This window comes from Ailuropoda melanoleuca, chromosome 7, assembly GCF_002007445.2.
Source record: "Ailuropoda melanoleuca isolate Jingjing chromosome 7, ASM200744v2, whole genome shotgun sequence".
Taxonomy (NCBI): domain Eukaryota; kingdom Metazoa; phylum Chordata; class Mammalia; order Carnivora; family Ursidae; genus Ailuropoda; species Ailuropoda melanoleuca.
In genome coordinates, this window is record NC_048224.1 from 25,522,575 (window position 1) to 25,534,533 (window position 11,959).

The 11,959-nt window shown below is 50.6% G+C and overlaps 2 protein-coding genes across 2 annotated transcripts; both read right to left on the minus strand.

Annotated features, from left to right (window-relative positions):
- Positions 1 to 153: 153 nt before the first annotated feature.
- LOC100478151 (olfactory receptor 13C7) lies at positions 154 to 2,413 on the minus strand. The gene has a single exon (XM_019799329.2). The coding sequence runs from the start codon at positions 1,762 to 1,764 to the stop codon at positions 784 to 786; it is 981 nt and encodes a 326-aa protein (XP_019654888.1). The 5' UTR covers positions 1,765 to 2,413; the 3' UTR covers positions 154 to 783.
- Positions 2,414 to 9,212: 6,799 nt separating this feature from the next.
- Positions 9,213 to 11,593, minus strand: LOC100478403 (olfactory receptor 13J1). The gene has a single exon (XM_011224553.3). It carries the CDS (start codon positions 11,351 to 11,353, stop codon positions 10,415 to 10,417), a length of 939 nt encoding a protein of 312 aa, XP_011222855.1. The 5' UTR covers positions 11,354 to 11,593; the 3' UTR covers positions 9,213 to 10,414.
- Between the last annotated feature and the right edge of the window lie 366 nt (positions 11,594 to 11,959).

Here is an 11,959-nt window from a genome sequence, read left to right on the forward strand (position 1 = left end):
ATCGTTCGGGAGGCCTGGGCCCAGAGAGTGTGTGTGTGGGTGGAGTAGGGCTGAGGCAAGCAGCCGGAATGAAGTTGGATGGAGAGGTGGGGTCTGGTTTTTATCCCTTGCGCAATGAGCCATTGGAGGGACTTAAGGAGGAGAGTGGCATGATCTGATTGGTGTTTTGTTTTTTGGCGTTTTGACAGCTAGTGCAGAGGGTGGATTTTGAAGGGAGTTTGCAGGATGAAAGTGCGGTGACACAGCTGTTGCAGTATTTGAGAGTCAGTGAGGGCTTCTTGGAGAGGCAGCGTCAGTAGGAAGGAGGGGACCCATTTAGGAGCTTTTCGGTGGTGGATTCTCTAGGACTTCATGACTGACTGAATGTGTGGGGCGGTGATGGTCAGAGAAAAGGACGACAAATCTCTAGTGGCTCTTGGCTTGACTGTAGGATAGTGTGGCAGCCAATAGGCTATTCACACATTTCTCAGTCTTCCTGCTCCTTCCAGACACATGGTGATTGTGCTTCGCCCGCCCCTTGAGGTTAGCTATGGCACGTACTTGCATTGGTGGGTGAAGTAGAGGCGGAAGTGAAGCTCGAAGAGCCAGTGCAGGCTTTATCATGGTGACCAGCAGTGTTCCAGATGGTAGCTGCTTATCATCCTGAGGCCCAGAGGGATGAAGACCATGATTCAGAGCAGACCCCACCCACCCAGTCAACTGCTAATGGACCTGCAGTGAGAGCGAGAAATAAACCCTTGTGGGTTTCAGCCACTGCAATTGGAAGTCATTACCACGATGCACCTAGCCTGCCATGCATGGTAGAGTTGAAGAGCAACAGGGAGTGTGGGACATTTTCCTGGAGAGCAGGTCTCCCCACAGCAGGGCTATGGCAGCAGCTTTTACCTCTGCGTTCCTCAGGCTGTAGATGATGGGGTTCAGGGAGGGTGTCACAACCCCATAGAACAATGCAATAATCTTATCCAGGGCAGGGTCCTTGGCCTTCGGCTTGAAGTACATGAAGGAGATGGTCCCATAGAAAACCACCACCACTGTGATGTGGGCAGAGCAGGTGGAGAAGGCTTTGCACAGGCCTGCAGCAGAGGGCACCCTAAGGATGGTAGCAAGGATGAAAATGTAGGACAGGCAGATGAGGAGGAGTGGGGCCAGCGTCAGGACCACTGTGGCCACCATTAGTAGCAGTGCATTGAGAGAAATGTCCCCACAGGCCAGTTTCAGCACTGCCAAGATCTCACAGAAGAAGTGGTTGATGATTTTGTGGCCGCAGAAGGGGAGGCTCCAGGTGAGAAGGGAGTGCAGCAGTGAGTTGGCAAAGCCTGCCGCCCAGCTCAGCACTGTCATCCGCACACACGTCTGTCTGCTCATGATCTCTGGGTACCTAAGTGGCTGGCAGATAGCCACATAACGGTCATATGCCATCACGGCCAGGAGCAGGCACTCCGTGGAACCCAGCGCCAGGGTCAGGTACATCTGCAGGGCACAGCCAGGGACGGAGATGGTCCTCTGGGCTTCCAGGAAGTTGACCAGCATGAGAGGCACAAAGGAGGATGTGCCACAGATGTCCATGAGGGCGAGGTTGCTGAGAAAGAAGTACATGGGGCTGTGCAGGCGGGGGTCCAGCATGCTCAGCCCAATGAGGAGGGAGTTCCCCAGCACATTCACGGAGTAGATGCCCAGGCAGAGCACAAACAGGACCATCTTGAGGTGATGGTACTCACAGAGCCCCAGCAAGATGTATTCTGTCACAGCCGTCTGGTTTGCCATCTCATTCTCCCCCCTTCCTGTCTAGACAACACAGGTGTCAGAAGAAGCTCTTGCTGGCCTGGAAGCAAGCAACCTGACCCGGCGCAGGTCATCTCTGCCTCTGCGATTTAGTTTCATCATCTGTATAATGAGAGGGTTGGACTTCAGGCCTGCGAGCTGGCCCTCTCAGCTCAGCAGCTCTGATGTAACTTAGGGCAAAGAGGCACATTCTAGCCCCCTGGGCTCTTCATTGTTCTCCCCATGGTGGGGGCAGGGGAGACAAGAGAGGAGGATTCATGTTTGGCACACTCCTTCGTAATCTAAAGAGTTCTTGGCTCTTAAAGGAAGCATCTTTTCGAGGTTATGACTCCATCTGGCTGAATTATGCTCCCGGTATTTTAGATTTATTCATTTGTTGAGTGTGCTTTGAATACTTATTCTGTGCTAGGTCTTGTTTAGGTGCTAGGGGTATAGCAGTAAGAAAAATAAGTGGACCAAAACACACCACACCTATCATAAGGCTGTTGTCCCTTCCTCCCTGAATTAGGCGGCACGAGCTCTTGCAGGCCCGTGGGTGGTGGATGGTGCTTACCTGGTGGATCCTTTGGGCATTCGGGGTCAAACACTCTCACACCCCAGGATGTGTAAGCCTGATGTGCACACATCTCGCTTTAAGGAATGATATGCCATCCATTGATTTTTTTTCCCCTTACCTCATCTGTTGATTTTTTTTTTAAGATTTATATATTTATTTTAGAGAAAGCATGGAGAGAGATTATTTTAGAGAGCAGGAGGAGAGGCAGAGGGAGAGGGAGACAAGCAGACTCCCCGCTGTGCGGGGAGCCCAATGCGGGGCTTCATCTCAGGACCCTGAGATCATGACCTGAACCGAAATCAAGAGTCAGACTCTTAACCGGCTTAGCCACTCATCTGTTGATTTTTAAAAGAACATACAAGAACGTATATATTCCAGTAAAGCCATTGGTCACAGGATTTATCCCTGGTCATGCAAGCCGAGTGACTCCCTTCTTGGCCTCCATATTGCCTTGAGGGATAAATGATACTGGCAGTGATGTCGCAGAAGGAGGGAAAACCATGTTCTAATCTGGCAGGGGCATTGTCAGTCAGTGACTAATTCTAAAAAGGAAGGGGATGGGGGAGGGCCTCAGTTTTCTCCCAGATGGCTTTCATTGCTCTTCTGAGCTGGTCTCACTGCCTCCTGGGGAAATGCCAGTGTCAGGTATTCACAGGAGGGAGCCCTAATGTCCCCAAGGCACGGCAGTCTTGTTAGGCAGGAAGGCTGTCTTATGACCCAGGTGACCCTGGCCTAAAGCAGAAACAGGAGCTGAGTGTGAAGTTTAACATACAGAAGATATAGTCACCTCTTCATTCCTGGGTTGACTGAGAGGCTGATGTCCTGTGACAGCACTGGAGCCCTGTCTGTTGTTCAGGGCTGGATTTTCCCCCTCATTCCTCCTCCTCAATGCATCTAGCATTTGTTAGGGACTGGTGGCCTCACCCTCTGCTGAATAAAACTTATCTTTTCCCAATGCTAGTTCTTGCCCAAGAAGTTCCCTTTTATTTTGTTATAAAGATTTGTTTCTTTTAGAGAGAGAAAGAGCAAGCAAGCGGGGGAGGGGCAGAGGGAGAACGAGAATCCTGAAGCAGACTCCCTGTTGAGTGTGGAGCCCAACTCGAGGCTTGATCCCAAGACCCTGAGATCATGACCTGAGCAGAAATCTAGAGTCAGCAGCTTAACTGGCTGAGCCACACAGGTGCCCCAAGAAGTTCCCTTTCAGAGGCCTGTCCTCCCTCACTCCCTTCCCCCGTGGGGGCTTCCTGCTTATCCCTCAGAGCACAGTTCCAACTCTGTCTCTCCTCTCGCTCCTGCTCTTTGAGGGGTTACCTGGTCCCTTCTTGTGCTCCCTTAGCCCTTGGCTGTCCCTCTGTGTTCTTCCACCATGTGCCGTGCACCTGTCTCCTCTACTACACTTGAGAGCAGGACCCTGTCTCCTTCCTTCCCACACCTCCCACAGTCAGTGCTGCCAAGAGCAGTCACTCAACAGACATTCAATGCACCATTAAAAAAAAACCCAGCTTTGCACGCCAGTGTCAGCACTGATGGGCTGTGTGAGGTTGACTAAGTCACGTGGCTTCTCTGAGACTCAGTGTCGCTTTGAAAAGTGGAAGTGCTGTGCAGCTCAGATGAGACATACCCACGGCCCAGCACTACCTGTTGTCTGAGGATCCTGATCAAAGACTGTAGCTTCGGCCATAGGGCTGCTGCTGGATCTGTGCTTGCCACCTCCCGACAAGAGCTCCAGCATCTGTCATGACCCCCTCCATGCCTGGAGCCTGTGCCACTTTCCCCTCCTCTGGCCTGAATCAGGGTGATTGTTAAGGGGGTTTCTAGAGCGTACATGGGCAGCAGGTTAATCTGGGTTAGCACCTGACCTTAAACCTTTTCCATAGGAACAACTAAGGGTAAGGTTTCTCTTGCTGAGGTTTGGCAACAAGATAGAGAATTGCCCGAGTGTGAGGGTGGCTCGTTCATTCATTCGTTAAACAAATAGTTGTGGGGCACTTACTGTGTGCCAGGCCCTCTGCTAGGAGGTGGGAATACAGCAGAAACTCCTAACAGAGTTTATACTCCCTCCGCCATGCTAGGTGACCTTGGACACATCCCTTCCTCTCTCTGGGCTTTAGAAACCCAAGGTTGTCTTTGAGAACCTGGGATGTAAAGACAAAGTAAAACCTGAAATCTGTAAAGAAGTTAAAAGGAAGTAGCTTTTTTAGGTTATGACTTCATGTGTCTGGATAATGCCCACAGCATTTCAGATGCAAGTATACGGGTTTGGTCTTTATTGTGTGTGTTGTTACAAAATGACCTATGTTAACCTCGAATTCTGACACCTGACATAGGGTTGTGTGTGTGTGAGGGGTCTCAAGCAGGTGAAAGGTGGGAAACCACCTGTCTTCATATTTCGCTTCCTTATCCTCGTCTCTAACAAAAAGACCAAGTGGGAATGGCAGAGACATTTAAGTGTTTTTGAGAACAGGTTCTGGCCCGCCCACTTGCCTCATCTCCCTTCCATCTCTTCATGCACACCGGCTCCAGCTTCACCAGACCACTCCCCATTAGTGGACAAACCCGCACACTCCTGTCTAGTCCCTCTTCTCATGCTCTTTCCTCAGCCTGGAGCGGCCTTTCTCTTCCACGCATCCTTCGAGTCTCGGTTCTGACCCCCCTCCACTGCACAGCCTGCTGAGATGCCTTGGTAGAACTGACCATGGCAACAGCACGGTGCTCGCAGCTATAAGCACTGGGTGATCGCGTTCTGCCTTGCATGGTGGTGTGTGGTACACTGAGCGACTGCTCTCGAAGGCTTGCGTCCGATCCGTCGCTGCTGCCCCCCAGTGCCCACACCCAGGAGGTGCTGAGGATTGCCACTGAGATCCGGTGCTATTCTGCCGCCCCAAATCCCCCGTCCCAGATGTCTCGCCTTGAGAGCACCTCCCCCACCAGCACACACACAGCAACCGAGGAAGCAGCTGTTGTGATTTGGAGAACAGCGCTGGGGTGCCGGGCTTCTCCCTGCCAGCAGCTGCTCGTTCTGAGGAGCTACGACAGAGAGGAGTGGGGCTCCTCACAATTTAAGAGTCTGATCATAACACATTCATGGAAATTGGAGCCAGCTCATGGAGCCACAGGCTCATGGCCCCAAAGAAGTAAGTCTGTGTCTAGAAAATACCATGCTTCCAGGTAACCGACAGCTTTAACTCTGCACCATGGGCACAGAAGGGGACGTCAGGGAGCAGCTGCTGTTCCCTGGGTGCATCAGTGACGATGAGCTAGTTTTGCTGCGGTTACATGCGTAATCTTAGAGGCTTACCATGACAAAGGGTTCTTTCTTTCTCGTGTTCCATGTCCTTTGTAGCTTTTCAGGGGACTCTGTTCCATGCTGTCGTCCTCAGAGACCCTGGCTGAGGGAGGCTCCACCATCTGGACTTGGCCAGTTGTTACGGCTGAGGAAGAACACACTGGGCATTCACACCCGCAGTCACACACTCCGCCCCAGATGTGGCATGGGTCACATGCACTCACACTCCACCGGCCCTGGGTAACCCTACCACATGCCAGGAGGAGGAAAACCTGAAATCTGCTGAATATTTGGATATGATGTTGTTTCACAATACGCTCTCTGAAAACCACTCTGGCATCTATCTGCCAATGTCTCCCGCTCTGTCATGTGCTGGAAAATCAGGTTCACAGAGAGAGAGCAAACTGAGTGTCTCTGAGAATAATTGTCGAATCCCACACCCCAGTTTTAGACCTCCTGAGAGGCAGGGTGACGCCATGAACCAGGACTGGGAGCCCTGCCACGGGAGTGAGGGATCCAGGTTTGATTGTTGCCTTTGTTCCCATTCTGCTGTATGGCCTTGGTCAGATCTCTCCTGTGAATGGAACCGCTCAATTAGGTGACGTCTAGTACCCTGTCACCTCTGAAACATTTCCTCACTCTATCTAGCAACTTCCAGCCCTGAGGTCTGACAGACCCAGGGTTACTTTGCAAGGTAAATATTATACCAGTTTCATTGGATGGTGAATCTAGTTTGAACCATTTAATATTTTATTTTAGGCCTCACAAATTATTTTAAAAGAAAGGGGATAGGCGTAAAAGGACCGAAACTTCTGTTGCAATTTCCCTGACATGCCTGGATCTGGGATTCCTACTTGACCACTTCCTTGCTGGATGGCAGAGCAAATGAGTGTGGGCTTTGGAGTCAGACCCACCAGGGCTCAAGTCCCAGACCTGCCACTTGCTAGCAGTTTTCTCAGCTTCACCTCCCTTACCTGTAAAGTGGAGATAAGCATAGTGTTTCCTTGTGGGGTGACTTTGAGGATCCAGTGAGATGAGGCATGCCAAGAGAGCTCTTAGCACAGAGCCTGGCACATGGTAAGTAATCAGTAAGTGGTAGCCAATATTACTAGTATCATTATGTCCTCTTTCACAAGCAAATGTTCTGGTTTTCATATGTTTAAAAAGATTTCATGAGACTAGTCCTCATGCTAGATGCACTGTCCTTACCTCATTGTACTTATTGCCCAGTGGCATGAGCACATGCAGGTAGCTGGAGCAGGCTGTCAGGTGTCCTGACCCAGGGCTTGGGAGAGCAGAGCCGGCAAGTGCTGAGCTCATTACCAGCAGACACACTGTGCTGGGATGGGCCAGGGCCAAAGCCTCGAGGACCCGCCTCCTGGTCCCCTGCCACATAGCTCTCTGCTCTGTGCCCTGGGGAACATCGCAGTCCCTGCCCAATTTAAAGTTCAAACTCTGGAACTATACAAGTTTGCTGGTTTGGCAGCTGTGGGGCTCAGAGACCCCCGGATTCTTGTGCTTCCCCTGGGGGGGTGCCTGGCTGCAGTGAGTGGGCGCAGGAGAGACACTGGACAGAGTCTGATCGGGTCTCGCTGCTGCCCTGCCCCTTGGATCTGAGGATTGAAGTCTGTGGCCGCCTGTCCTCGGCATGGGTATCTTGGTCTGTGAAAAGGGGTGTCTCCATTCCAGAATGTTGTGAGGATCGGGATTCATGAAAGTTCTGGAAAGCTCATTGCTATATAGAGTATGAGGGCCTGAGCACTTGTGAGGGACATTAAGTCAGGGGTTCAGTCACGTGCGTGGGTCTTTACAGGTTTCCTCTCCCTTCCCTTCATAACAAAGAATAACAACTGACACAGTTGTTGTAGAGACTACAACACAGCCTTAAATAAAGCGGCAGCAGCTACAGATTTTCCCCTTATACTATGATTTGTCTTTTGGAGTTTTTATCAAGTTCCCAGGTCAAAGTCAAACATTCTGAGACTGTTACCACTTGTTTTCTCTATGCTCATAGAACAGTGCCCTCTTCCCACACGTGGACACCTGGAACTCAACACCATGTTCCTACGCCTCTCATCTTCTCCATCTCTGTCTCAGCGGGCAGCACTGCTGTCCACCCAAATAAGCCAGAAACCCAGGCTGCAACCCACAGGCCTCTCTCTCTGTCTTCCAGCTCTGCAGTCATCTGTATGTCCCAAGTATTTCTCAGCTGCCCTCTCTCTGCTTGGTTGCCAACTAAGTCGGGCTGCCCGGACTTATTCCCGTCCCCACCATGAGAGCCTGGGTTACACCAACAGCTTCCTTACTTCCTGCCCCTCAAGCTGGAGGCCTTCTCATCAGTGCTCGATTCTGGAGTCAGGTGATCTTGCATTTTTTAAAAATGCATCACCTTATTTTTAAGTTCAAAATTAGATTTTGACTTTGAACTGATTTTTAAGTTCAAAGTCATGTTCATGTTATATTAATATTGGAAATATTGAAATTAGTTAAATAAGAAAACAATCTGCTCTAACTGATCAATCCTATAACCCTGCCACCCAGTGGAAACAACTCTTTTTTTTTTTTTTTTTAAAGATTTTATTTATTTGACAGGGATAGAGACAGCTAGTGAGAGAGGGAACACAAGCAGGGGGAGTGGGAGAGGAAGAAGCAGGCTCATAGCAGAGGAGCCTGATGTGGGGCTCGAACCCATAACGCCGGGATCACGCCCTGAGCCGAAGGCAGATGCTTAACTGCTGTGCCACCCAGGCGCCCCCAGTGGAAACAACTCTTAATATTTTGTCATAGTTTCCCAGGATTTTTTGCATATATACTAATTCATAAATCCATAACAAAAATGATTTAAAAAATAACATTGGGATCATAGTGAATGCAAAGTTATGAATTCTGCTTTTTTCTATTAATTACTTTGTGGGCAAATCTCATTATCAAATATTCTACCGAAAATAAGAATTTTTTGAAGACTGCATCACATTCTATCATTGGACACCACCAGTATTTATTTGGACATTCTTCTATGATTGGATGTTAAGATTCTTACAACTTTTTGTTATTATAAATAATGTTATGATTAATGTCCATATACATTTCCTTATTCATAAATCTTTGTGGTTCTAATGATCATATTAGACTAATTCTTAGAAGTAGATGGGTTAGGTCAGAGAGTCAAGCAATTTTTTAAGTCTTTTGATTCATACTTCCAACTGACTTTTCAGGAAGTTTATATTAACGTATTCCCATCCCCACCAGCAACGTATGACATTACTTCTTCACTGCACCTTCATTACAATAGACATTTGAAAAATTCACCGATTTCATGGGTGGAAAATGGCATCTAATCAGTGATCTATCCAAAAGTAAATGTGACTGTAAATCCCAAAGCCACATGATAACATTGAAACTCCTGTCGTGGCATCACGACCCTGGCTCAATGCTGGACATCTTGGCAGGCAACCTCCACTTCTCTCCTATGTGCCTCTGTTCTGATCAACACGGGAAGCAGGAAGAGGGACTGGAGGAGAACCGAGGGCTCTAGCAAGGACTGTGCTTCTCTGTGGCAGGGGGCAGGAGAGCTAGACTGCTTCTTGGAGGCCAAGGCCAGCTCCCCATCATACAGATGGTGCCACTAAGGCTGGGGGTGGGGGCAGGCAGGGAATGGAGATCTCTGTGAATCTGCATCTGTTTCTACTCTGTGCTCATTAAGTTGTCAGAAAGGGAAGCTGGGAAGAGGCTGAGCACCAGGAAGGGGCAGCTCTGGCAGGATCCCTGTGATCAGGTAAGGAAGGGTAGAGCCAGTCTCCCCGAAGCCAGGTGAGGCCTGGATGCTGGGCTGGGAGGCATGGCAACAGCTGCTGTTGCTGCTCAGGTGTTGCAACTCAGATGTTGGGAACACAGGCCCTGGGCTGCTCAGGGTGATCAGTACCCTGTGGCTGGACTGCTCTGGAGATCATGGACTCTGGGCCTCCTCACTGCCTCTACTGTCACCTCCCAGGGCACTAGGTTTATCTTTGAGCTCTGTCTCCACTCTGCTTAGGTTCAGGAAGGACCCCAGGCTCTGCCACTATCACCCCTACACTGTTGTGTTCACGTATTTATTTACAAAACCTATGGGCGCCTGAGGGTTGGGCAGGGCTGGACCTTGGGACAGAGTAAAGCAGGAGGAGCTCAGCGAGGAGGTTTCCTGGGGGAGGTGGCATTTGAGCTGGGCCTTGAGGGTCTGGCCATCCTGGAGTTGGTGCTGGGTGTGGCTGCCTTGTGGGAAGAATCAAGAAGAGCACAGAGCCAGGCAGGGCTGGGCAACATTGGGGCTCACACCTGGCTGGTATGTGTGGCTGTCAGGAGGGAGAATGTGGGGCAGAAGGCTAGGGGTTAGTCAGGACCAGCAGGGCCAGCTTGTGAAGGCCCAGAATGTCCCATGAAGGAGCTTACACTTTGTCCTGAGAGGGGGAGCCATTTGGGGGTTTCAGTCAAGAGAGGATGTGATCACATTTGCTTTTCACAGAGGTCCCTCTGGAGGCCCCAGGGAGGATAGAGTGGAAGGACCACTGGAGTGCAGTCTTGAGGCCACCCAGGAGCTGGTGTAAAGGTGCAGGAAGAGATGCAGAGAGCTGGCCAGGGCGATGCCAGAGAAGGGGCTGAGGGGTGCTTTGTGAGCAATTCTGTGGTGACATCAGTGGGACTTGGTGCTGCCTTTCTGGGATGAATATTCCAGACTCAGCCCTGCACCCCACCTGTCCGCACTGTAGGCCTATGAAGGCCTCACCTACTAACCTGAAGATCCCAGGCCTCCCTTACTTGGACGTCCAGCTCCTACCCCACACTTTCCTGGCAGCCTCCTTCACCTCCTTGTTCCTCAAGCTGTAGATGACAGGGTTCAGCATGGGCGTGACCACGGCATAGAGGACTGTGAAGGCCTCATCAGAGATGCGGGTCTCTTTGCTCTTGGGTTTCATGTACATGAATATGACGGTGCCATAGAAAAGCATCACCACAGCCAGGTGTGCCGAGCAGGTGGAGAAGGCTTTGCGGCGCCCAGCAGCTGAGGGCACTCTCAGGACGGTGGCCAGGATAAGTGTGTAGGACAGGCAGATGAATGCCAGGGGTATAGGCAGCAGCAGGATGGCCCCTACCAGCAGGAAGGCTTCACTGACTGACGTGTCACTGCATGCCAGCTTCAGCACGGCCAGGATCTCACAGGTGAAGTGACTGACCACATGGTGACCGCAGAAGGGCAGCCTCATGGCGATGACTGTCTCAGTCACTGACTTGACGAGACAGAGGACCCAGGCAGTTGCCACCAGCAACAAGCAGAGCCGGGGGCTCATGAGCACGGGGTACCTGAGTGGCCGGCAAATGGCCAGGTAGCGATCATAGGCCATGATGGCAAGAAGTAGACACTCCGTGGAGCCTGTGGCTAGGCTCAGACACATCTGGATTGCGCAGCCAATAAAGGAGATGGTCTTCTGGGCTGACAGGAGGTGGACCAGCATCAGAGGCACAAAAGTAGACGTGTAGCAGATGTCCAGGATGGAGAGATTGCCCAGGAAGAAGTACATGGGCGTGTGCAGGCGGACGTCCAGGATGCTCACTGCCACGATGGCCGTGTTCCCCAGCAGGGTCACCAAGTACATGGTTGAACACAGGGGGAAGAGCAGGTGCTCCAGGGCTGGGTGGCCAGAAAATCCTTTCAGAAAGAACTCTGAGATCTCCGTCCTATTGACCAGCTCCATATTGCTGTGCTCAAGGGGGCCAGAGGGTGCAGGGTGCTGGAGAGCCCACAGAGCCGCTTTTGGGTGGGAGTATGTTGCTAGGGCCTTTTCCAGTTCTTACACACAGTCTGTCCTTGAGTTAGGGCAATCCGTGCACCTCTAGGCTGCATTTCATCCATGTGAAAAGTGAGCATTGATCTGAATCAGCATTTCCTTGAGAGAGTGTTAATGGAAATGTTAGTAGGCAATCTGAAAAATTAATTTGAGACAATACTAAATTAATTAAGTAAATAAAGCCCTTTACTGCAGGACTTTTTATACGCCAATGTGATTTGTGACCTTCCAAAAGTAGTATAGGGCGTGTAATTCCCAAACTTACTTGACTGTGGGTCCTCTTTTTACATTAATCTACAGAAGATAAGTATTCTTTTTTTTTTTTTAGATTTATTTATTTATTTGATAGAGTATGTGCACAAGCAGGGGAGGGGTAAAGGGAGAGGGGGAGACCAAATCTCCAGCAGACTCCCTGCTGAGCGCAGCCAGACACAGGGCTCAGCTCAGCACCGGGTTGAGATCATGACCCTGAGATCATGACCTGAGCTGAAACCAAGAGTCACCCAGGCTCCC

What these genes read in the sequence shown, in the direction of transcription:
- LOC100478151 (XM_019799329.2), bottom strand. Translation starts at nt 1,764, where the DNA reads ATGGCAAACCAGACGGCTGTGACAGAATACATCTTGCTGGGGCTCTGT.
- LOC100478403 (XM_011224553.3), bottom strand. Translation starts at nt 11,353, where the DNA reads ATGGAGCTGGTCAATAGGACGGAGATCTCAGAGTTCTTTCTGAAAGGA.